Raw genomic sequence first — 27347 nt, 5'->3', positions numbered from 1 at the left:
AATAGTAAGGACTATAAAAATAAACCTCTTAAAGAAATATCAATTAATATGGGAGCACCAAAGGATATCAAAACAAATCAATTAATTAAGCTGCCTGTGGGGACTCAGCCCTTTTGATATTTTAAGTATCAATGAATAATTCCAAAAGATTAGAGAAATGAAAGGAAAATTTAAACCAAGAGTAGGGATGTTGAATAATCAACAGGGAAGCATGCTGACAGACCAAGATGAAATAAAAGGAAGATGGAAGCAATATACTGAAGAACTCTATAAAAGAGATGCAAGGATGACAGATTAATTCATGGAGGAACCGTATGGTGAAGAACCAGGAATTTTAGAATGTGAGGTAAAAGCTCCTTTTAAAATACTTGGAAGAAACAAATCATCAGGAATTGATGGCATACCAATAGAGTTGCTACAAGCTACTGAGACTGAATCTGTCCAAAGTTTGACAATAAATTGTCAACAAATATGGATAATTAAACAATGGCCCACAGACTGGAAGCATTCCATATATATCCCAATTCCAAAGAAAGATGATCCCAGGGAATGCAATAATCATCGAACTATTGCCTTAATATCCCATGCAAGTAAAGTAAGGTTCAGGATTCTACAACAAAGACTCTTACCATATATGGAGCGAGAAATGCCAGACGTCCAAGCTGGATTTAGAAAGCGAAGAGGCACCAGAGATCATATTGCAAACATACGTTGGATAATGGAACGGACCAAGGAATTTCAGAAGGAAATCACCCTGTGCTTTATAGTTTACAGCAAAGCCTTTGATTGTGTAGATCATGAAAAACTATGGAATGCTCTAAAAGAAATGGGGGTGCCACAGCATCTGATTGTCCTGATGTGCAACCTATACTCTGCACAAGAGGCTACTGTAAGGACAGAATATGGAGAAACCGATTGGTTCCCAATCAGAAAGGGTGTGAGACAGGGGTGCATTTTATCACCCTATTTGTTTAATCTATACACAGAACATATCATAAGGAAAGTGGGATTGGACCAAAATGAAGGAGGTGTGAAAATTGGAGGGAGAAATATCAATAATAAAAGATATGCAGATGATACGATATTACTAGCAGAAACCAGTAATAATTTGAAACAAAGCTGATGAAAGTTAAAGAGAAAAGCACAAAAGCAGGACTACAGCTGAACATCAAGAAGACTAAAGTAATGACAACAGAAGAGTTATGTAACTTTACAGTTGACAATGAGGACACTGAACTTGTCAAGGATTATCAATACTTCGGCACAGTCATTAACCAAAATGGAGACAATAGTCAACAAATCAGAAGAAGGTTAGGACTGGGGAGGGCAGCTATGAGAGAACTAGAAAAGGTCCTCAAATGCAAAGATGTATCACTGAACACCAAAGTCAGAATCATTCAGGCCATGGTATTTCTGATCTCTATGTATGGATGTGAAATTTGGACAGTGAAAAAAGCGGATAAGAGAAAAATTAACTCATTTGAAATGTGGTGTTGGAGGAGAGCTTTGAGCATACCATGCACTGCGAAAAAGACAAATAATTGGGTGTTAGAACAAATTAAACCAGAACTATCACTAGAAGCTAAAATAATGAAACTGAAGTTATCATAATTTGGAAACATAATGAGAAGACATGATTCCCTAGAAAATACAGTATTGCTGGGAAAAACAGAAGGAAGTAGAAAAAGAGGAAGACCAAACAAGAGATGGATTGATTCCATAAAGGAAGCCACGGACCTGAACTTACAAGATCACAGGATGGTTCATGACAGATGCTATTGGAGGTCACTGATTCATAGGGTCGCAATAGGTTGTGGTCATCTTGAAGGCACATAACAACAACAAATTATTCCACCTCCTGAATTATAGAACACAGAACAGTTTTCTGTTTCATTTCACTAATCCTCATGTCTGAATTACATTCTAAGATGATAAGGAGCCGTCTTCTGCAGTGGCAGACCAAAGACCAATTCAGAGTAACCAAAATAACCCAGTAGCAAGTCTTTACAATTTTTAGTTCTCAGACAGAGATCTTTCTCAGGCTAGCTACCAGAGATCATTTAACTGTAAATGCTAGGACTGAATCCAAGACCTTTGAATATAAAACAGATGCTCTATCTCCAAGGTGTTACTCCTGTAATATTGGTCCTGTATTATGGTCTGGCCACAAGCTTTGAAAAATGATGCCATAACAGATTGGAATGCAGAACAATGTTACTTAACACTGTACAACTCTTACTACTCAAAATGACTGCTTTTCTTGTTTTCAGTTCTCTGCTTAGGTTCTTCAGAACTGCTTGTCTACATGCACCCATTCGTAGAACACCATGGTTCCTAGTATATCAGTCCACATAATTAAATCAATGTATCACTTTTTTCTCAACAGTGTTGTTGGACAAATCACTCTTTCCATTTTACAAAATCAGGCTACTGCTAAGGTTGAACTGAAATTAAGATCTCTTTTTTCATCCGATAATGTACCTGCTGGCCATAATTATTGAGAACTGCTCCCCTTCATGATTAGCTAATTATGGGATAATCACTATTAAAAATACTATATAGTATGCTTAGTGGTACTGTGCAATAAGCTGTGACAAAACCTCCCATGCATTATCTGCATTCATCAAAACTAGATTTACCCTAAATTTGTAGATTGACACACAATACTCAATTACTTCCATTTTGAAGGACTTTGGCTGAAATCTACTAATAGCCCTGAAATACTGAAGAGATTAGGAGGTTAAATTAAAATGTCTTTGGTCTTTCTAGAACAGTTGTTTTAGTTAGCAAGTTAGAAACATCCCTTTGTTAAGCACAGTGAGAGTCAGGGGAAAATAAATAAATAAATACAATATTTTAAAGTCAACATAAAGAGAACTAAGGAGGAGGTGGGAAATTACTAAACCCACTGGCAGAAGTAGCAGCATGAAGCAAGTTCCTTAAAGTGAGAGATGCAAGTGTTGCTAAATTGATTGGAAACAGTGACCACTGTGCTAACAAATTCAATATATATGTAAAAGGACAATTGCCAAAATATCCAACACAGTCACATTTCACTTCAAAAGAGTAAACTTCCCAAAAATGAGAGGATGGGTAAAAAGGGAAGTTGAAAGGCACGATCAAGCAGGCTCAAATCTCTCCAAAATGCTTGGAAGTTGTTTAAAACTGTAATATTAGAAACTCAGCTAGAATGCATACTGCAGATCAAGAAAGGTAACACCGAAGGCAAGAGGATGCCTGCACAGTTAATGAGCAAAGTCAAAGCTGTTAGAGACAAGAAAGCTTCTTGTAGAAATGGATTTATCCAAACAAGGACAAGTGGAAAGCAACTCAAACTTTGACAAACGAAATGCAATCAGACAGAAAGGGATACTAAAAATGAACTTGAGGAGCACATTGCTAAAAACAAAGGCCAACAAAAAACTCTTTAAATACATTTGTAAGCAGACCAGCTAAGGAGGTTGTTTGACCCTTGGATGGCAAGGGAGTCAGAGATGTTGTAAAAGAAGGAGATGGCAAAGAACCTGAATGAATTATTTGCACCTAACTTCACAGTGGAAGATATAGAGCAGACCACTGTGCATGAACAAACTTTCACAAGAAGCGAGTATGAGGAACTGAGGCAAATAGTGTTGACAAGAGATGCAGCTCTAGGCCTTATTGACAAAATTAAAACTGACAAATCATGATGCCCAGATGGCATCTATCTGAGAGTACTTAAAGAACTCAAATGTGAAATTGTTGATCTTCTAACAAAAATATGTAACTTGTCCTTAAGATCATCCTTCATACCTGAGGACAGAGATGGTCAATAAAGTATCACTTTAATAAAGGGATCCTGCTGAAATTATAGGCCTGTTAGCTTAACCATCTGTTCTGGGAAAACTGGCGAAAGCATTGTTAGAGATAGAATTACTAGCATATAGAAAAATAAGTATTACTGAGGCAGAACCAGTATGGCTTCTGCAAGGTAAGTTCTGTCCAGAGCTTGGAAAAGTTACTTTTTTGAACTACAACTCCCATCAGCCCAATCCAGTGGCCATGCTGGCTGGGGCTGATGGGAGTTGTAGCTCAAAAAAGTAACTTTTCCAAGCTCTTCTGTCTCATTAACCTATTAGAGTTTCTTGAAGGTGTCAACAAGCATATGGATAGAGTTGATTGACACTGTGTACTTAACGCTTTCAAAAAGCTTTTGACAGAGTACCTCACCAATGACTCCTGGGTAAGCTAAGCAGTCCTTACTGCTAAGGAGATGTTCTTTTGTAGAAGTAGAGAGTAGGAAAAATGGACAGTTCTCCCTATGGAGGGATGTAGAAAGCAGAGCCCCCCAAGGATTGGTATTTGGACCTGTGCTTTTTCAATTATTCATAAATGATTTAGCGTTACAAGTGAGCAAGGAGGTAGCCAAATTGTTCAAAGTGGTTAAAACAAAAAAGAACCTGTATGAGTTTCAAAAGGATCTCTTCAAACTGAGTGAATGGGCAGTAAAATGGCAAATGCAATTCAATGTAAGCAAGTGTAAACTGATGCACACTGAGGCAAAAAAATCCTAAATTCACATATATGCATATGGGTTCTGAACTGCTGATGAGTGACTGAGAACTAGACTTTGGGTGTAGTGGATAGCTCGATGAAGATATCAACCCAGTGTGCAGCAGCTGTGAAAAAGGCAAATTCCATGCTAGGGATCATTAGGAAAGGGAGTGAAAATAAAAATGCAGATATCATAATGCCATTGTACAAATTTATGGTGCAACTGTACTTAGAATAATGTATACAGTTCAAAAAGGGTATTGTAGAGCTGGGAAAAGTTCCAAAAAAGCCTACCAAAACAATAAAGGCATTGGAACAGCTCTCCATGGAGGAAATATTACAAGCAACATTTAGGCCTTGTAGTTTAGAAAAAAGGTGAGCAAGGGGGAACATGACAGATGTATAAAATTATGCATGATGTGGAGAAAATGAATAGAGAGAGGTTCTCTCTCATAATACTAGAACTCAGGCACATCCAACAAATCTGAATGTTGGAAGATTCGGGATGGACAAAGCAGCTCTTCCCATAAAACTGGAATTTGCTCCCAAGAGGTAGTGATGGCCACCATTTTGGATGACAATTTCATGGCTGATAAGGTTATCAATGGCTACTAGACACAATGAGTATGTTGCACCTCCACTGTTGGAGGCAGAATGCTTCTGAATACTAATTGAAGAGAATCACAAGTGGGAAGGGCACTGTTGCACTCATGGCCTGCTTACGGGCTTCCCATAGGCATATAGTTGGCCACTATGAGAACAGGATGCTGGACTAGATGGACCTTTGGCCTGATTCAGCAGGGCTCTTCTTGGCCTGATTCAGCAGGACAAAGGTCACATCAGCTATATCTGAGAGCATATGCAATGACCATGTATCTTGAAAAAATATTAAAATAGAATTATTAGAATACAATCTTTCATTTTTATTATATCACGAATGACATCCAAAGTCACAACAAACAATTTGATGCTTATGGCAGAATAAATGAAGACATTATGAATGTGATGTAATGTAATTTTCTCACTCTTCTGGAAGAAAACACCGTACCATCATTGCTATTCCCCATATAAGTTTCTTTGCTGCCTACTGGTGCTGGATCTGTATTAACAGCAGAAATAAAACAAGATTCTAAGATCTGAAAAGGCCATGAAATAAATAATTCTTATGCTGCGCAAGTGGATTATTTCAAGCACAAATTATAAGGGAGGCTTCATACACAACATTTCATACAAAGTAATACCCATGGATTTCCATGAATTCTGCATGAAACACATGTAATGAGGAATCAAATATTGTGGATTTTAAATCTTTGATTCACCTCAGTGAACCAGAGTTTGGAAAGCCCGCAACAGCAAAGATTCCTGGGAGACAGCCCCTCTGTGACCCCTGAGTACATATCTTGAAAGCCTGAAGGTATAGACTTCCTGACTGCTATGGAAATTTGGGGAATGTCACCCAGTAAGAACAGGCACTCCTTTCAAACAAGGAAATGCTTATGATAATCTTTCACTTTATTTCCAACATGCCAAGGAATAATAGTATTTGACTAGTAAGGCAAGCAGTCGCAGTAACCTGATGGATGAATGGGTGCCTAATAATAATCAGGATGAATGGGTGTCTAACAAGTCAGACAGATGAATAACCTCCTTGCCAGATGAAGCTGAAAGTGCAACACTTCATGATTGCTGAAGATAAGCACCTGACACGCTAATTAAATTGAAGAATAATGTTAGGAGGTAGTAGATAATACGCTCTATTGCCTTTGTAGCCCTTGCAATCGGCTACATATTTGATGATTAGAGAAAAGAAGTCTTTGCCCTTTTCACCAGAAGACACCATTTCTGAATCATTGGTGTTGTATGTTTGAATAACTCACTTGAAATTGTCAGTCCTTTATCAGTTTAGGCATGAGGATTACAATATATCACAGAATGCTTGCTTGCTTGCTTATTTATGCTATTTATATATTCATGAATCACTGAAGTTTTTAAGCAGTGTACAATAATATCACAAAAAAAATACAGTGGATAAAATCAATTAAAATTAATCATACCAGAAAACCTATTTAAAACACCTGGTGATACAGAAAAAATAGAATGCTTGCTTGTGGTCTGCAAGGAACATATTCTAAGAGTTTGATTTCTCGACTAATCTAGATTTTATTCAGAAACAAAACAGCAAGCTTCTAGCTTTAAGAAAAGAGAGAATTGCCATGTGTGCAAAGAACTGAAGTGAATAAAATACATTCCTGATAATTGAAAAACCAAATACTGATGAATGAAAATAATCATTTTAAAATCCGACGTATGCCACAGTTAGAAAAACCAGTTAAAATAGCATTTGTGGTAAAAGAGGCACGTTACCAAATTCTTCCAAGCTACACAACAAGTGGATTGGACTGTGAAAGACCAACCCAAATGGTGTTTGCATTTTGATGAATTTGTAGGGCAGTACAATATCTCAGAGAGGAGTTCAGGTCTCCTGCTCCCCTGGTGCATTCACTATAGCTGCTCAATTTCCCTGCTTTTTAAAGTTTGATGGAAATAGCTGTGGGTATAGGTACGTTCTTAAACCGCAAGGTTTTTTGCCTATTAGTGAATATAATTTAAGGTTAGAATAAATTTATTTATTTATTATCTGATTTATATCCCGCCCTTCCTCCCAGCAGGATTCTCTATCTTCTCCAAGCTCTGGTAAAATGCAACTAATGTTTAACATCAGGAAGTACAGAGATTTTCCAGCTGCCATAACTAAGGTTGTTTTATCCCTTATTTACCCAGTCGATCGCTTCACTCTGCAGGTGAGAGCCTCTTGCAAATGCTATCTTATCAGGAGGTCTGTTTTGCACAACATAGGAAGTGGGCCTTTAGGGCTGTGGCACCTATCCTTTAAAACTCATTGCCCTTAAATATTAGAGAGGCACTGTCTTTGTTGTCTTTTTGGTGCCCACTGAAGATCTTCCTCTTTCAACAAGCTTTTAAAGTAGAGACCTTATTCCAGTTTGTATCTGTGTTGGAATTGTTTTAAAGATGTTTTGAAGATGCTATGCTTTTAAGATTTTTTAAAAAGATGTTTTGTTTTTAAGATTTTAAAACATGCTTTTTTACCGCTTGTTTGCCACCCTGGGCTCCTTCTGGGAGGAAGGGTGGGATATAAATTTAACAACTAATAAATAAATAATTCAATGTATTCAATGTATCTGTAAGTGAATTAAAAATTTTGAATCAAAAAGAGCCAGGCAGCAGTGGTGTGCTAAGTCTCAGCATAGCAAGCACAGGGGCACCAGAATGCAGAAGCCAAGGGTACCAGTAAGAAGCAGTAAGTACCCACACACCTAAATCCTAGAAACTCAGTCGCTAAATCAATGCCTCCAATGAAAATTGATTACTATTAATATCCTTTTTCCCCAAAAGAGAGAACTTAATGTGTTCCATATGTGGCACTACTGGATAAAAACTCTGTCAAAAGTACCATTCCAGGTAAGGATGGGATCTATTGGCCAGTGACACTCTGAAAGCATTCTGTCAACTTAACAGGAAGTACAGATTCGAGTTTGTTCTTTGTTTGCTATCTATTGCTTTTATCTGTCCATTTTTGTCCCCCAAAATATCAATATTAACATCGATATTTGGAAAGAAAATATTAATATATTGAAAGGAATTCTTGGTATTTTGAAAAGAAAGTGGCTTTGCATCCTCCTCTGCTATTACAGGCTTGGCTTGATTCCTCCTTGCCTGGAGCTTGGATTATTTAACTGGTGGGGGGAGAGAGAGAGACAGAGAGCTGTACTACTGTGCGGTGAGTAAAATCAATAAAAGAACAATATATTTGAGCAAATATTCAAGGAGAAAAATTCCAGTGTCAGGGAAAAGCAGCTGAAAAGCTGCTGAACTTTGGAGCAAACAGGATCAGAACAAACAGGTGGAGAACACGTGGATCACTGAAAAATCCAATGCTAAATCCAAATTCAGCAGAATTCTTCCTCATCCCTATTCCCAGATGAGAGCCCTTGAAACAAGATGGCAGAGATATAGATCAGTCACACAAAGCTTCCAGTTTAGCTTGACCTAACAGGTGGGAGCAAAAGCTACAAAAAAACTCTGTCTAGAGCAGCATTTCCCAACTAAAGGGGCACCAGATGTTGTTGGACCACAATTCCCATCTTTCCTGACCATTGGCAATGCTGGCTGAGGCTGTTGGGAGTTGTGGTCCAACAACACCTGGTGGCCCACTAGTTGGGAAAGGCTGGTCTAGAGAGATGGGGGATTCTTTCTATAAAGAACAAGATATATTCCCTGACAGTTATGTCACAGTGGCTAGAATGGTTTTTAATGTGATGGAAATCCCATGTCCTAATTCATGCAAAGCTCACTGTGTTGTTTGTAGGGATGGGATCTGTTGGCAATTGCTGGTTCAAAAGCATTCCATTGACTTAAGAGGCTGGCATCAATTCAAGTTCGTTATGTATCCGCTAGCTGATGCTTTTACCAATCTGTGTTTTTTTTGTTTGGAAAAAATATTGATATTAATATCAATATTTTTACAGGAAATGTTGATATTTCCTTTAAAATGTTGATATTTTGAAGAAAATAATAATTTAAAGGAAATTCTTACAATTGATGTTTTAGAGACAGATATTTTATTAAAAAGTACGTTTTCAAAAACAGCAATGAAAATTCGCTACATTAAAATTCAATTCTCAGTGATTGAGAATAGGCGAATTAATGGAAAATTCACTACCAAATCTGAATCGGGAGGAATTCTAGCACATGCCTAATTGTTTTGGCAAGACACCATCAGTCAACCAATCTCTCTTTCAGGGCTATTGTGACACTAAAATACCACTTTGCACTCCACTAAGGGAGGGCAGAATACAACTGTATTAAATAATAAATACTCCTGGGAAATTCCCCTAGAGCTGTGCTAGTGGTTAAGACGCTAGGTAGAGTCATACAGACTTCGCTCAGGGCTAAAATTATTTGCAAATGTGCAAATTAACATGGGTCAAACAGTCCTCATATTCTTTAAAAAAGCTGATTTTTTTCCAATGAGAAATTAACTGACATAGCTATGAAATCAGCATGTGTATATTCTTAGCAAACACCATTTAAACAAACCTGTGAGCTCCAAGATGATATAGGAAATTAATTTATAATAGGGGACAGCAACACTTCCAGGGCCATACTACTTGTACAAGATCCAGGCCCCCCCAAACAACTGGAGAGAGGTGGCAATAGTGGCAAATTGTGTTATAGTGAGGTCAAGTAATCAGCCCATTTAATTTAGTATTGCCTACTGTGATTGGCAATAGCCCTCTCCTTACTCCAGTACCTAACAGATCCTATGACCCCAAAGGTGGCATTTCATTGGGTTGTTGATTGGCGGAAATGTTTCAAAAGAAATAGCAGCAGTTGGTGGTATATTGGGCTCTTGCCAGCACAGCACTTTCCTTACTAGTGCACCAGCAGGCGGTCTTGCCCCATTGTCCACATATTCCTTTCTTTGGCTAGCCACATGGCTCAGAGGGGCAGAACAGCAGTGGTGCATAGGTAAGCTGTGATTAAGGAAAGAATACCAATGCTGGTATAAGTGGATAGGAGAAGAACTTCCCACCAATGATACCCTCCCCAATCAGCAACAGCAGCACCAAGCTGACAGCCGCCTAGAAGGCACTTCATCAAGGGGCCCCTCAAACATGGCAGCACCTTGGCAGGAAATGGGGAACAGCTCAAAGACAGAGCACACACTTAGCTTGCAAAAGGTGTCAGATTTAAATTTCTAACATCTCTACTAAAGGATATTAAGTAACAAGCCTGGGAAAGCCCTATATATGAGATCATATACAGCTACTGGCAACGTTAGGTAGCTGGACTAATGAACTGATCTCATTATGACAGCTTTGTAAGGAGGACAGTGAGAGTTAATATTTTCAGTGACTCTGCAATCGGATATTGAAAAAAGGCTGATGCTAATAATTTAATTTAATTTAATTTAATTTAATAATAATAATAATAATAATTTAATTTTTGTGTCGCCTATCTGGCCAAGGCCACTCTAGGCGACGTACACAATTAAATTCCAGTAAAATACAATTTAAAATACGATTTAAAATACATAGCAATACAATACAGTCGACAATAAAGGATTAAATTACAGCATAAAACAGTATGTAAACAACGGGCGTTCAGTAATAGTGATAAAAGCTTAGCCCACCCCGGAGGTCCCGAAGGCCTGTCCAAAGAGCCAGGTTTTTAATGCTCGGCGGAATGCATCCAGGCAAGGGGCATGTCGAAGATCGAACGGGAGGGAGTTCCAGAGAGTGGGGGCCGCCACTGAAAATGCCCTCTCCCTAGTTCCCACCAACCTAGCTGTTTTCGTTGGTGGTACTGAGAGAAGGCCCTGCGTGGCTGATCTAGTCAGGCGGCTAAGTTGGTGGTACTGGAGGTGCTCCTTCAGGTAAACTGGGCCGAGACCGTATAGGGCTTTAAAGGTTAATACCAACACCTTGAATTGGGCCCGGAAAGCAACTGGAAGCCAGTGTAGATGAACTAACACCGGCGTAATGTGATCACGGCGGCGGCTATTTGTAAGTAAACAGGCCGCCGCATTTTGTACCGGCTGTAGTTTCTGGGTCGTTTTCAAGGGTAGCCCCACGTAGAGCGCATTGCAGTAGTCCAGTCGAGAGGTGACCAGTGCATGCACTACCAGTGGGAGCTGATGAGCAGGGAGGTAGGGTTGCAGCCTCCGTATCAGGTGTAACTGATACCAAGCTGCCCGGCTCACTGCCGAAATCTGAGCCTCCATGGACAGCTTGGAGTCAAGAATAACCCTGAGGCTGCGCACCTGATCCTTCAGGGGCAATCTTACCCCATTGAGTTCCAGGTCAACAATACCCAACTTTCCCCTGTCACCCACAAGCAGTACCTCGGTTTTATCAGGATTGAGCTTCAGCCTGTTTCTTCCCATCCATCCACTCACGGATTCCAGGCACTTGGACAAGGACATTGCTAAAACAATGTCTAGGTGCACAGAACTCTATTATTAAATACTCACAGGAAATTGGGAGAGAGTTGTACTCAAACTCTAATAATAAGCAGAAAGTGGAAGTCAAAGTAAACAATGCTAGCTTGAGTGGGAGTTAAGGCCTAAAGAGAAGGAGCATCTAGACCACAGCAAGAAAAAAAGAAAAGCAAATGCATCTTCCTTATCAGCTGAAGAGAAACCTTGCTGCATCTTGGTGAGAATGTTTGGTAAGACTTCTTGTAATAAGCTCCAAGTGGACCATAGAGGTGGTGGTTGCTTTGGTGGGAGTATCCCTGCAATGAAAATTCCTTTTGGATTACCACTTCAGAGGTCACCACAAGTATATAGCCCTACCCTAAGATATTGTTTAGGGCCTCCTCCTGGGTGGATAGATATTGTTTGGTGGGAGAGTGTGGAAGGAAAGTTCTTAGCTGCCATGTAAGGTGAAAGCCATGATAATGGTGGATATAAGGTCCCTCTGGGTGAGAGCCATGGTGGGACTGTCTATATTACCTAAGGTGGGTAATACCAGTAAGGTTCTTCGATGTTAAGACAGAGTCGTTAAACCAAATCATTGGATACAGGTGCATTGTCTGGAAACACAGGGACATTTTGTATGCTGTTCTTCCATTTTTGTATAGGTGTCATTTTCTCTTCTGTGTAGTTTCAGTTATTTAATTATGTTAGCTTATTTGTATTGTTTTATACAATGCTTTTTAGTGTAAACTGAAATTTGGTTAGCTTATTTGTACTGTTTTATATAATGTATTTTTTGTACTTTTGATTAATTATAATTGTTTCTAATATGTTTTAAATTGTTATTCATTTTATATATTGTTAGCCACTTTGGGCACAATTTTGTGCCCCTGTGAGGAGGAGGCTGTAGAGACTGTAGGCCATGTTTTATTGTACTGTTCATTTTATCGCGATCACCAATCTATTTTAATTACCCCAATTTTACAAAATATTCCTGGCAGAGATGAGGCATTTTATGTGGAATACCTTCTTTCTGATAAAACTCCCCAAGTATCAGTGAAGGTAGCCAGCTTTTGTGCTGCCGCCATTCTCTGCAGAAGAACACTGATAACCCCACAGTCTATATAAAACTTAGACCTAGTCCTAGATAAAGTCTGTCAGAATTTTTTTAATGCAACTTGTTTATTTTAAACATGTATATTTTCTTGCTGGTCTATGACCGTAATAAAGTTATTTGATTTGATTTGATTTGAAAAAGTGGTATACAAACAGATGAAGATGATGATCTTTGCAAGTGTTAAATTGTTGGGCTTGCAATGTTCACTCTAATTGTAATACATACCTCATATAATTTCCCCGATTTTTAAAAAAAAATAAAGGCTTGTATCAAATGCTAATCCTACTCAGAGTAAATCCTTTGAAATTAATGAAAATTACTTAGTTCATTAATTTCAACATGTCTACTCTGAGTAAAACCTAATGTTGCTCCATCACCTCAATTCCTTATGTGCAAGTCAACCTGTTGTAGATAAATTTTTTTCAGGAAACTTCTGTGGTATGCGGAGCTGCTGTCACTCTGGTACCAAGCTCTTATAAATCTCCTTTAAATTCTTCTTTGATACAAATTACTATTGAGCTTGTTCTAGCCATCCAAAATCCCAAATTGTCAATGACACACTATGCATTATTTGCTAAAGGCTCAGAAACTGGAGCTTTGTTTTCTTTTCTTGCTTGCTAAAATACTAGTGCATCATCCCTAATTATTCATCCCCAGAAGCAGAAAAAATACAGGTTCTGAGCAGTACTCAAACTTCTAAAAGTAATATTAATTTTATTTTAAAACCTGTTTGGATTTTTTTAAAGCTTTAAACATGTTTTTTAAAAGGAAGTTTGATTCCATAACTTCTATCTCTGCAGAACATATATTTAATATGGAACACTCTGCATTGTTGGATTAGAGAAGACAAAATGGGAATAATGATCTACCTCACAGCAAGGTTGTTCTAAGGTGGGTTTTGAAAAGACAAATATCCTAAAGCACTTACAAAATGCAAAATGATATACTAAATTAAATATTAATTATACCAATAGGAACATTTAATATATTTTAGACTTGATGTGCAAGAAGACAAACCTAAAAGAGAATTCTGTTTGTCATACTGTTGTTCTTTCTATATTAATAATCTATGGCAAAATAGGCAGGCTCTGGAAGAAAATGTTGCAGTTGAATGTTCCTGTTCAGTGTTCCAGCCAGTCCGATGCCAAAAGACTCTACATGGCTCCATTCACCTGTTCCCCCCTCTCCCAAGCCAGGGATTTCCATTTCACCCTCACAGACACTCCATGGACACAGTGCTATAATAAAAATGTATCTTGGAAGTCCTTCCCGTCATTCCATTTTGAAATTTTGAAAATCCCACTACTTGATGCTTTCTTTCTTCTGTATTCAGAAGGGTTGTGTGCTGACAGAGTGCACAGTTCTCCCCTGTGGCAGTGCTATCTTCCAGGATATATGTGCAAATAGCTAGCACTAGGCTAGCATTAACAGAAATATCTGGGAAACCATGTGTAAGTTTCACTGAACTATACATACGTACTCTTTCTCTCTTACAAGTTCTTCTTACCTCTGTTTCTGGACACCGTGAATGCTCTGATTTACCTGAAATAGAAAAACCTCCAGTTATTTTCACCTTTTCATAAAGAAATTATCAATTCAAACAAAAGATTAAAAAATACCAGGTGCATTCTCAGCATCAACTGCCCCCAACCTAGTGCCCTCTGGATGTTGTGGACTGCAACATCCATCATCCCTGGATTGTTGCCTTTCTCTATTCATTGCATGTTGTAGTTGACCAGGGAAGATGATCCTTTCACTTTATACGGGTACCTAAGAAGAGAGGAAGCTGTGCTGCTGAGAGTCCTGTACAAAACACGAATCTTCAGGGAGGGGAGGAAAACTAATCCTTTCACTTCATCCAGGTTATTACCTGGAAGAGAGGAAATGGCACAGCCTCTTCCCTTCTCGGGTGGCCTGTGTGAACCGATCATTTCACACTTCCTATCGTAAAGCACCTTCCAATCCACTCCTAGAGAGAGAAATGCCAATGACCAGGGCCCTGCTTGTGCTGTTCATGGTGAGGCTTCACAGCCACAGATGCATTGCTACATATATTTTTAAAACCTTGTATAGTGTCTGTCATTCAGTGAATTCTGAAAAAACTTCATCTACTCTATGAAAGATATCCAATATTCTACTTTAAGAAGGTTACTCTTAAGAGCAGCAAGGGTGTTCCTTGCTCATTGTCTGAGTTTCCCCAATATTAGAAAATGAGTTTATGCTCTCCCAAAATTGAGAGAGAAAAGAACACTATGAACGTGCCTTATGTTCAATCAGATAACAATTTGTAAGCAGGATTGAATTACACACACATCCTGCCCATATGCATACCCTGACATAAATAAGCAACCCTGGAAGTGAAAAGCTGCAAATAATCTGATTGACAAATTAGTCAGAAAATCATAGAATAGTAGAGTTGGAAGGGGCCTATAAGGCCATCGAGTCCAATCCCCTGCTCAACGCAGAATCCACCTTACAGCATACCCAACAGATGGCTGCCTAGCTACCTCTTGAATACCTCCAGTGTTGGAGAGCCCACCAACTCCCTAGGTAATTGGTTCCATTGTCATACCGCTCTGACAGTGAAGACGTTTTTCCTGCTGTTCAGTCAAAATCTCGCTTACTGTAACTTGAGCCCATTATTCCCTGCTCTGCACTTTGGGTTGATCGAGAAGAGCTCCTGCCCCCCCATGTGACAACCTTTCAAGTACTTGAAGAGTACTATCATATATTCCTTCTCTTCCCAAGGATAAGCATGCCCAGTTCTTTCAGCCCTCAGAGGGCTTTGTTTCCAGTCTCTTGATCATCCTCACTGCCCTCCTCTGAACCAGTTTGTCTGCAACCCTCTTAAAGTGTGGTGTCCAGTACTGGACTCAAGATGAGGCCTAACCAGTGCCAAACAGAGGGGAACTAGTACTTGACGACATTTGGAAATTATACTTATGTTAATACAGCCTAAAATAGCATTTGCCTTTTTTGCAGTCGCATCACACTGTTCAGCTTGTGATCAGTAACAATTCCAAATCCATCTTACATGTAGTATCGCTGAGCCAAGTATCCCCCATCTCATAACTGTGCATTTGGTTTCTTTTTCCTAGGTGTATAACTTTGCACTTATCCCTGTTAAATCTCATTCTACTGTTTTCAGGCCAATACTCCAGCCTATCAAGATCCCTTTGAATTTTGTTCCTGTCTTCCAGGGTATAGTATTAGCTATCCCTCCCAGTTTTGTATCATCTGCAAATGTGATAAGCATTCGCTGCACCTCCTCATCCAAGTCATTAATAAAAATGTTGAACAGCACTGGACTTAGCCCTGCAGTACCCCACTCATTACCTCCCCCCACTTTAAAAAGGAAACATCGAAAAGCACTGTTATGATTCTGTAGCCAACTGTGAATCTACCTGATAGTTGTTCCATCCAGCCCATTCAGCTAGCTTGCTAGTCAGAATATCATGGGGCATGTTGTCAACTTGGCTGAAGTTGAGATATATCATGTCCACAGCATTCCCAGTCTACCAGGGAGGCTATCCGATCAAAAACTGAGGTAAGGTTAGTTGGCAGGATTTGTTCTTCACAAATCTATGTTGGCTTCTAGTAGTCACTGCATTGCTTTCAAGGTGGTTACAGATTGACCGTTTTATAATCTGCTCCAGAATTTTCACAGGGATTGATGTCAGACTAACTGGTCTGTAGGTCCCAGGTTCCTTCCTTTTGCCCCTTTTAAAGATAGGGACAGCATTAGCCCTGTTCCAGTCATATTGCACTTCACCCATCCTCCACGATTTCACAGTGAGCAATCAACAGTTTACAACTTTCTCTATATTCTGCTTTAGAATATATGTATGTATGTATAAATAAATAAAATATTAATAAAAATAAAAAAGTCACCCTACAAATCTGGATTGGCCTTAGTAGCCTGCCAAAATATATGCTGGCCTTGCCTCTGCTCCTGTCTTCTATTTGATGTCATACAGAACTTTTGAACCAAGTATCTCCCAAGCTCAGCACAAAGCAGGTGAGGACATAAAAGCAACCCAGCTTTCAGAGAGCGGGCGAACAGTGCGAGCAAACAGGGAGGGCAAACAGGAGTTTGACAAAGGAGTTCGACAGGGGAGGTCAAGGGGGAGGTCCCCCCCCCCCAAAAAAAAACACAAACAAATTACTAATTCTCCAGTGGGACTCTCAAGTTTACCCTAAAGTAGGACAGGACAAAGCACAGGCCACTCCAAAACGAGTAGTTAGAAAGAAACAAAAGGTAGAAGAGAGTATGAACGGGAAGGATACTCCAGTGGTTGTGACTTGCAAGGTGTGTGCCATGTTTGTTTTCTCGCCTGAGAACCACATGGTGTACACGTGCAACAAGTGCAAGCTCGTGGTACTGTTGGAAGAAAAGGTGAGAGGCCTGGAACGGCGGGTGGCTACACTGAAGACTATAAGAGAAGATGAAGAGTTCTTAGACAGAACGCTGGAACAACAGCAGCAAAGAGATGTGGAGATAGAGGAGCAACAGCATGTGGTAGGAGAAGAGGAGACTGCTTTGGAGAGGAATAACGAAATGGAGGAAACTCCGTGGGAAAGGGTGACAGTTAGGAGCAGAAAAGCTAGAAGACACCCTTCACCAGTGGAGCTATGGAACTGCTTTCAACCACTCGAGGAGGAGACTGGAGGACAGCCTGTAGTGGAAGAATTACAGGAGACCCCGTGCGACAACGAGCAAGAGGCTGAAGCTCAATCAAGCAGGGACAATAAAAACACGCCCCACAACAAGAGGAGAAGAGTACTAGTAATGGGAGACTCCCTATTGTGTGGGATCAAAACCCAAGTATGCCGAGAAGATCCATGGACTCGCCAGGTATGCTGTCTACCAGGAGGACGGATTAGAGACGTGACAGAAAGGTTGCCATCACTCATCAAGCCCATCGACAGGTATCCCTTTCTCCTCATCCATGTGGGAACAAATGATACTGCCAAACAGAGCTATGAAGAAATCACATCAGACTTTGAAGCTCTGGGAAGGAAACTCAAGGACTTTGGGGCCCAGATAGTTTTTTCATCCATCCTTCCAGTACTTAGGGGTAGAAAGGGAAAGAAAAATACTCTGTGTGAATGAATGGCTACGAAGGTGGTGCAGACGGGACAGATTTGGATTCTGGGACCATGGGTTACGGTTCCTGGAAGATGGACTGCTTGCAAGTGATGGGTTGCATCTCACAAGGACTGGGAAGAATGTGTTCGGCCACAGCATGGAGAAGTTCATCAGGAGGGCTTTAAACTGAATCCTAGAGGGAAGGGAGTCGTAAACTTGGTGGTAACAACTGATGAAGGCTTATGCACAGTAGCGGGACCAAATAGATCGGCTCTAATAGGGCCCAGTAACAGCCCTCAGAAAAATGTAGTAAGGAAGCCAAGCCATAAATCACATGGTCTTCAATGTCTGTATACTAATGCGCAGAGCATGGGAAACAAGCAGGACGAACTTGAACTCTTAATACAGGAGGGCAATTACGACCTGATAGGTATAACTGAAACTTGGTGGGTTGACTCCCATGACTGGAATACAGCAATTGAAGGATACAACTTGTTCAAGAAGAACAGAAGGAATAAAAAGGGAGGTGGAGTTGCGCTATATGTTAAAAATATATATCCCTGCACAGAAATACAGGAAGATGAGCTTGGTAGCTTCACCTAGAGTATCTGGATTAAAATTAATGGGGCAAGTAATAAAAGGAATGTGGTGCTTGGAGTCTACTACCAACCACCCAATCAAGGAGAAGATGAGAATGTAAATTTTGAAAAGCAAATTGCCAATGTTCCGAGGAGGCATGATGTAGTAGTAATGGGGGATTTCAATTATCCCAATATCTTTTGGGAGACAAATTCTGCCAAACACGGCCTGTCAGGCCGAGGATGAGACTCAGGAACCAGACCAGGGGTTGTAAGTAATTCAGTTTTTATTAGAGTAATGTCCAAACAAAGACTGCGTCTTCTCATGAAGCAGTACAGAAATACAGGTCCTGCGGCATTGAGAGAAAGTTGACAGAGCAAGGAGCTGCTTCCCGCTTGTTCTTTAAGAAGGGGCCAAACGGGCGTGCAACCTTTCGCTCCTCCTTAACTGCCCCTCAGGTACTACCCGCCTTCCCCCCTTCTCTCTTGTCTTTTCAGATGTCTTTGTGTGCGCGGCGAAGGGGGAAGCATCGGCCCCTCCTCTTCTGAAGTTTCCGATTCCAGTATGGGGGATGGGGGGGCTGATGGTAAACTGCCTCGCGGCTTTTCTGCCTTGGGCAGCCCTCCCTCTTCTCCCTCCTGTTCTGAGCCTCGGAGAAGGGGAGGCGTGGGAATGTCCAGGGACGATTCTGAAACTCCAAAGCTCTCAGGCTCTCCGTTGCTAAGCAACCCTATCTCTGGCATTTCCTCTGTTTCGTCTTCGCTCCACTTGGGCGAAGTTGCTCCCCCTCCTCCCTGCCATCCATCTGAATCCCCTTCTTCCAACCCCCTGGGACCCCAACTCTGCCTCCCAACATCATCCCCTCTCCCAAGCTGCCCCCCCCTTTTGCTGACTTGGGGCGGTGGGGAAAACGTTGATGGAAAAGTTTTACCAAGTCTGGAGCATGCACGTCAACTTCATCTTCCCATGATCTATCAGCTGGTCCATAGCCTTTCCAGTGAATCAAGTACTGCAACTTGCGGCGTCTTATTCTGGAGTCTAGTATTTCCCCAACTTCAAACTCAGTTTGCTCATTTACCAGGAGCGGAGCTCCGGGAGGCTCCTCCGGCCGTAACTCGCTGGGAGGGGCGGCTTTTGTTAACAGGGATCGATGAAACACAGGATGTATTTTAAACGTGTCAGGTAGCTTCAGTCGGTACGCCACGGGATTAATTTGAGTTTCTATTTCAAAAGGACCCACCCTCTTGTCTTGTAATTTTCTACATTTACCTGGCATTTGGAGGAAGCGGGTGGACAGCCAGACCCGATCTCCCGGCTGCAGGGGGGGGGGGCTCTTTCCTGTGCAGGTCAGCAACTCGCTTGTACTCCGTTTTGGCTTCGTTTAACTGTTGTTTCAACGTCTGTTGCGCCGCCTGCAATTCCCTAAGAAAGTTCTCTGCCGCCGGTACCAGCATACCGTCTGAGCTGCTTGGAAAGACTTTAGGATGGAATCCATAATCAGCGAAAAACGGGGTTTGTTGAGTGCTGGAATGCAGGGAGTTGTAGGCAAACTCTGCAAAATGCAAATATGATACCCAATCAGTCTGTTGATAGGACACATAACTACGTAAATATCTTTCCAAAACGGCGTTCACGCGTTCCGTCTGGCCGTCTGTCTGGGGGTGATGGGCGGAGGAGAGTTTTAACTCCGTCTGCAGCTGTTTCCACATGGCTCTCCAAAATTTGGCTGTGAACTGAGTTCCTCGGTCCGAGACTACACTGTTTGGCAACCCATGCAGCCGGTAGACTTCTTTGATGAATAACTTGGCCATTTCTTTAGCCTCTAAGGCCCCTGCACAAGGAAGAAAATGCGCCATTTTGGTGAGTAAATCTACCACTACTAGAATGGCTGTCATTCCTTGGGACTTGGGTAAATCAGTTATAAAATCTATGGATAGGTCCTTCCAGGATTCGTGTGGGACAGGTAACGGTTGTAACAGTCCTGCTGGTTTTCCTGTTTGTGTTTTTGTCCACATACAGACAGAGCAGGACTTTACATAGTTTTCAATATCCCTACACATTTTAGGACAACAAAAGTCCTTGGCCACGTTCTGAATGGTTTTGTAAATCCCAAAGTGTCCCGCCGTGACGGAATCATGGCACTGGCGTAGGATTCTGAGCCTTAATTCCCTTTCTGGCACATATCTGGCTGTTTTGAACCATAACAGTCCATCCCTCCAGTGGAAAGTTACTTCTGAGTCTTGATCTTGTCCAGTCTCCTGCCTATATCTTAGCATGTCTACATCTTCTTGTTGTGCCTTTTTGAGTTCCTCTTCCCATGAAGGCTGACACGATCCCAACGTTAATTTCTCTGGCGGAATCACATACTGAGGCTGGTCATCTGATTCACTTTCTTTGAATTGTGGCTGTCTGGATAAGGCATCTGCTCTCTGGTTTTTGGCTTGGGCATGATAAATAATCTTGAAGTTGAATCTAGTGAAGAACTGGGAACATCTTATCTGTCTCTGGTTCAGCTTTCTGGCTGTTTGGAGGCTTTCCAGATTCTTGTGGTCGGAGCGCACTTCAATCTGATGAGGGGCCCCCTCTAGGTATTGTCTCCAGTTGTCAAAAGAATCCTTGATGGCCAGCAGCTCCTTCTCCCATACTGTGTAATTCTTCTCTGCTGGCTTTAACTTCCTAGAGAAGTACGCGCAGGGGTGCAGCTCGTTTCCTTCTCGGTCTAATTGCAGAAGGACCTCCCCGATAGCAAAATCTGAAGCATCTGCTTCCACGATGAAACGGCGGGTCGGGTCAGCAAAGCGCAGAATGGGCTCGGAAGCGAACCTTCTCTTCAGCTCCTCAAAGGCCTGGGTGGCATTCTCTGTCCATTGAAACTTCTTCTTCCCCCTTAAACAGTCAGTCAGAGGAGCTGTTAATTTGGAAAACCCTGGAATGAACTTTCTGTAATAATTGGCAAACCCTAGAAACCGTTGTACATCCTTTTCGGTAACAGGCAGGCCCCAGTCCAATATACAACTTACTTTCCCTGGGTCCATCTCCACTCCTTCCGCTGAGATTCGGTACCCAAGGAAGTCCAAAGACTTGAGGTCAAATCCACATTTCTCTAACTTAGCATACAAGAGATTCTCTCTCAGTCTCTTCAGCACCGTTTTCACATGCTGATCATGGTCTTCTTGGTTCTTTGAGAACACCAGGATATCATCTAAGTAACAGATTACATACGTGTCCAACAGGTCTCTAAACACGTCGTTCATGAACGTTTGAAAACCTCCTGGACTTCCACAAAGCCCGAATGGCATGACCAGGTACTCAAATTGACCATAAGCGGTCAAGAATCCCGTTTTCCATTCATCTCCCTCCTTCATTCTGATCAGATTGTACGCTCCCCTCAAATCCAGCTTCGTGAAGACTTTTGCGGAGCGCAGTCGGTCTAGCAGCTCTGAAATCAGGGGCAGCGGGTAGCTGTTAGGGATGGTGATCTGGTTCAATGCGCGATAGTCATTACAAGGTCTGAGTTTCCCCCCTTTCTTTTTCACAAACAATAGTGGCGCTCCAGCAGGGGACTGTGAGGGACGTATGAATCCTCGCCTCAGGTTTTTATCCAGAAATTCCTTCAGGGCCTCCCTCTCAGTCTCTGTGAGCGAGTAAATTTTCCCCGATGGGATGCTGGCTCCTGGCACGAGATCAATCGCACAGTCGTAAGGGTGGTGGGGGGGGTAGAGTCTCTGCCTCTTTTTCATCAAATACATCTTTGAATTCCTCATACTTCAGCGGCAGGGTCACTTGCTCGCTCTCCTGCGCTGCCGCCGCCAAGGTGTTCTTGATTTCTTCGGGTTGACAGTTCTCCTGACAATACTGTGAGGTGAACCACACCACCGCCTCCTTCCAACTTATCTTGGGTTCGTGCTTTGCTAGCCAGGGCATTCCCAGAATCACCTCAAAGTTCGAGAGATCTGACACGTATAGCGAAATGAACTCTTCATGCCCAGGGATTTGAAGTTTCACTTCCTCCGTGGCCTGTGTCACCCCTCCTGACTTCAGGGGTCTCCCATCGATGGTCTCCACAGATAGGGGAGCGTCCAGTTTCCACCGGGAAATTCCATGACGCTTGGCTAGCTTTGCATCAATAAAATTTGTGGAGGCTCCACTGTCAATCAAGGCAGTAGAATTAAACACCACTCCTCTGGAAGTTGTAATCCGAATAGGTAAGACCAACACCCCTTTTGAGGGAGGTTGGATTGTTGGAGGGCCTTTATACAACGCGGCCCCCAGTCCACCGGCCTGCACGTGGACTGGGTGTTCTAGTTTCCCGACGGCTCAGCTTTCCCCCCTTTCAGTCCACAGTCTCTGGCCACATGGCCCGGTCTTGAACAATAAAAGCATAAACGTTCTCGACGTCGTCTTTCCTTTTCTTCTTCTGACAATCTTGGCCTAGCCCCTCCTTGTCCCTCAGTTGCATTACCTGCCGCCCCTGCAGTGGAAAGGGCCTTGCTGCGGGATGCCGAGGCTGAGTATCTCGGGACCTCCTGCTTCTTTTCCAGGCGTCTTCCTTCCATCCGGTGATCTATCTGTAGGCATAGCCGGATTAGCCCTGGCAGGTCGATGGGAGGGGTGGTCCTAGCCAGCTCATCCAGGATTTCAGCATTTAATCCACTCTGGTACATAAACATCAAAGCGGCATCATTATAACCCATTTCCTGGGACAAAATTTTAAAAGCGTTAGTGTACTCGGAAACAGTCCCTTTAGCTTGCTTCAGAGCGCCTAGGGGCCACGCTACTGTTTCAGCTCTTTGCGGGTCTTGAAACATCTCGGTCATCTCCTGTATAAATCCTCTGTATCTTCTTAAGACAGTATCCTTTCTCACCAGATATGGAGTCACCCATTTTGCAGCTTCTCCCTCCAGAAGGCTAATCACGAAGGCGACTTTAGCCCCATCGTCTGGAAATTCTGTGTGCCTGACATCCAGATATAATTCACATTGAGCCACGAAAGTTGCCAACTGATCACTCTGTCCCGCATATTTGGGGGGCAATCCAATGGGAACCTTTACTGCGGCAACTGGAGGGGCTGTTCGCATCTGGTCTATCGTGGTCTTCAAGGCTTGATTATCCGTTTTCAACGCCTTGACGGCTGCTAGCAGGGCTTGGACATCAGTCTGCAAATCAGCTACCTTAGTCCTCAAAAGTTTCACTTCTTCCGTCTCGGAAGTGGGGTTCGTTCCCCCCCTGCTCCCTTTGACATCTTGTCCCAGTCAAGTGAAAAGAGTGTTGAGGGTGATTGAGGTGGCTCTGTCAAGCTGTCAGGCCCAGGATGACACTCAGGAACCAGACCAGGGGTTGTAAGTAATTCAGTTTTTATTAGAGTAATGTCCAAACAAAGACTGCGTCTTCTCATGAAGCAGTACAGAAATACAGGTCCTGCAGCATTGAGAGAAAGTTGACAGAGCAAGGAGCTGCTTCCCGCTTGTTCTTTAAGAAGGGGCCAAACGGGCGTGCAACCTTTCGCTCCTCCTTAACTGCCCCTCAGGTACTACCCGCCTTCCCCTCCTTCTCTCTTGTCTTTTCAGATGTCTTCGTGTGCGCGGCGAAGGGGGAAGCATCGGCCCCTCCTCTTCTGAAGTTTCCGATTCCAGTATGGGGGATGGGGGGGCTGATGGTAAACTGCCTCGCGGCTTTTCTGCCTTGGGCAGCCCTCCCTCTTCTCCCTCCTGTTCTGAGCCTCGGGGAAGGGGAGGCGTGGGAATGTCCAGGGACGATTCTGAAACTCCAAAGCTCTCAGGCTCTCCGTTGCTAAGCAACCCTATCTCTGGCATTTCCTCTGTTTCGTCTTTGCTCCACTCAGGCGAAGTTGCTCCCCCTCCTCCCTGCCATCCGTCTGAATCCCCTTCTTCCAACCCCCCGGACCCCAACTCTGCCTCCCGACACGGCCCCTCCAAGAAATTTCTGACTTGTGTTGGAGATAACTTCCTCCTACAGAAAGTGGAGGAAGCAACCAGAGGACTTGATTCTAACCAATAGAGATGGTTTGGTGGATGAAGTGGCAGTTACGGGAACTGTGGGGGAAAGTGACCACACCATACTTGAATTCTTGATTTTAACAGAAGCGAAAGCTGAGAGTAGCCATATGCGCACCCTGGATTTCAGGAAAGCTGATTTTAATAAATTCAGAACAATTGTAAGTACAGTTCCATGGCAAGCCACCCTAATGAGAAAAGGAGTTCAAGATGGGTGGGAGTTTCTAAAAAAGGAAATTCGAAAAGTGCAATGGCAAGCAATTCCAACAAGGAAAAAAAGGGGGAAACAACAGAAGAAGCCAATGTGGCTTCACAAAAAGCTTAGAGATGACTTGAAAACAAAAAAGGACACATACAGGAAGTGGAAAGAAGGCCAGGCCACAAAGGAAGAGTACAGGCAGGTATCACAGAATTGCCAGGATGGTGTCAGGAAGGCTAAAGCTGAGAATGAGCTGAGGCTAGTGAGGAATGCTAAAAGCAACAAAAAACCTTTCTTCATGTACGTCCATAGTAAAAGACAGAGAAAAGAAATGGTGGCACAGCTACTCAATGAGGATGGCAAAATGATAACAGATGACAAAGAAAAGGCAGAAGTGCTCAATTCCTACTTTGGCTCAGTCTTTGTCATGGCCCCGTCAGAGGACTCCTCAGATGAGGACGACTCGGGAGTAACAGCAGCAGACCCAGGAGCAGCAGGAGACACAGAGGAGCCTCCTGAGAATCCAGCTCCTTCTGCCCCTCAGCTGCAGAGCACCCCAGGGACAGCAGAGGCCCTGCAGCCAGACACAGACAGTGAACAGGATACTCCCCCCTCACCGGCAGAACGTAGACAGCAGAAGGTCAGGCAGAAGAGAGGCAGGCCTGTCTCCTTAAGGCCCAAACGCTGAGGGCTCACACCTGCTCTCCATCCTGCTCTTTATAAGGCACACCTTGGCTGCAGCTTGTCGCTGACTGCAACGTCAGGCGTGGCTTTGTGTAGACCTAGTTTCCCTGCAGCATCTCTTTGACTGATCTCCTTGGCAATTGATCCCGGACCTCCACTGACCTCGCTTCTGGACTTCTGACTCGGCAAGTACGCTTCGGATAGGCCTGGCAGATTTACAACCCGACTGCTGGCTAAGGACTTTCCTTCCCTGCCAAAGACCCAGGAATTTCCAGCCCCCCCTGACACTGCTGATGCAGTGTAAAGCTGACAGTTTTCAGTCAGCCCAAACAAAGCAGGCAACAAAGGAGTGGGGGAAGTGCTGACCATGGAGCAACTCCAGCAGGAAAACTTGCTCCTGCGCTCACAAGTAGACCAGCTGCTGTTGGCCGTCCAAGGCTTGCAAACCCAGCTAGCAGCAGCCCCACCCCCTCTCCCTACAGGGAGAGCCAAGTGCCCTGTGACTCTCCCAGAGAAATTTACTGGGGCTTCCGACCAGCTCTCAGCTTTCTTGGCCCAGGCCCAGCTCTTCATGGAGTTATGCCCAGAGGCCTTCCCAGATGATAAGACCCGGGTGGGATTCTTGATTAACCTCTGCACCGGGGCGGCAGCTAGATGGGCCACGCCCCTGCTCCTCGAGCGGAGCCCCGTGCTCAACGACCTCGCCGCCTTCACCAGAGAACTGAAGGCTATGTTCGAGGACCCAGTCCAATCTGCCACAGCCAACCGCCGGATACGCAGGCTGCGGCAAGGCCAACGCCTCTTGGGGGAATACGTAACAGACTTTCGTCTATTGCAACAAACCCTGGGCTGGAACGAAGCCGCTCTCATGGACCAGTTTCAGGAAGGGCTGTCGGATGAGCTCCTGGATGAGCTAGCTAGGGTGGAGCGCCCTGGAACCCTGCAAGCCCTCATACGCCTGTGTCTCCAGATTGACGGGAGGCTGGAAAGCAGGCGTGCTGCCAACCGACCCCGGCCAGTCTACAGAGCATCAGCCCCAGTGGCTGGGCCCTTGGAACCTGTCGGCAAGGACCCTACACCCCCGGCAGAACCGATGCAGCTGGGAGGGGCTCAGCCACGTCTCTCTGCGGCCAAAAAGCTGCGATGCCGGCAACAGGGCCTCTGCCTGTATTGCGGGGCCCCGGGATATTTTGCAGCCCAGTGTTCCGCGAAACGACCCACAGCCCCTGCCTCGGGAAACACCCATGCCCCGGCCTTCACAGGCCCCTGAGCCGGGGCAACCTCATGGTTCAAGGGGCCTGCCACCTCAGTTCCTCACCGCCCAAGCATCTGACCGTGTTTATCGCACTGACAGTCCCCGGAAGGGGGACCCTACAAGTACCCGCCATGCTGGACTCGGGATCCACCAGCAATTTTATGGACGTGTCCTTTGCCAAGCTCCACCGGGTTCCTAGTCAACCCATTCACCGCCCCCTCCTGGTGGAGACTATTGATGGCCGGCTTCTCACCTCAGGCCCTGTAGTACAGGAGACAGTGCCGCTCGACATGGCCCTGGGGGAGCACGAGGAAAGCCTCCAGTTCTACCTGGCTGCCGCACCCCACTTCCCGGTCGTGCTGGGCCTGGCATGGCTCCAGCGGCATGACCCCATCATCCAGTGGTCCACGGGCTGACTGACCCTCGGATCCCCCTACTGCCAAGTCAACTGCTGGAGGCCGAAGGAGCGCATCCGGATGACCCGGGAGGCAAGCTCCGTGCCAGAGGCCTTACCGGAACAGTACCGGGAGTTCGCGGATGTGTTTGGGAAGCAAGAGGCAGACCAGTTGCCGCCCCATCGTCCTTACGACTGTCCCATTGATCTGCTCCCCGGAGCCAAGATTCCCGTGGGCCGGCTTTATTCCCTATCAGAACCCGAACTGACAGCCCTCAGAGGGTTCCTCGACAAGAACCTGCGCCGAGGGTTCATTCGCCCTTCCACGTCCCCTGCAGCCGCCCCTGTCCTCTTTGTCAAAAAGAAATGTGGGGAACTCCGGCTGTGCAATGACTACCGCGCCCTCAACCAGATTACAGTTCGGAATCGCTACCCTCTGCCCCTGATCCCAGAACTGTTAGAGCGGCTGCGGGGTGCTCGCAT

At 43.8% G+C, this 27347-nt stretch overlaps 1 protein-coding gene across 2 annotated transcripts in view; it reads right to left on the bottom strand.

The window, feature by feature from the left end:
* Positions 1-27347, bottom strand: part of SPIRE1 (spire type actin nucleation factor 1) — a 160885-nt gene that overhangs the window by 117908 nt on the left and 15630 nt on the right. For both annotated transcript variants that reach the window (XM_061594984.1, XM_061594991.1), the window contains exon 2: positions 14158-14192. In XM_061594984.1, coding sequence (XP_061450968.1) covers positions 14158-14192 — 35 coding nt within the window. The remainder of the gene's footprint in view (positions 1-14157; positions 14193-27347) is intronic.

The sequence above is a fragment of the Rhineura floridana genome, chromosome 1, assembly GCF_030035675.1.
Source record: "Rhineura floridana isolate rRhiFlo1 chromosome 1, rRhiFlo1.hap2, whole genome shotgun sequence".
NCBI classification, from domain to species: Eukaryota; Metazoa; Chordata; class Lepidosauria; order Squamata; family Rhineuridae; genus Rhineura; species Rhineura floridana.
The sequence above is the reverse complement of the archived record's forward strand: the minus strand, read 5'-3'. Positions and strand labels throughout refer to the sequence as shown.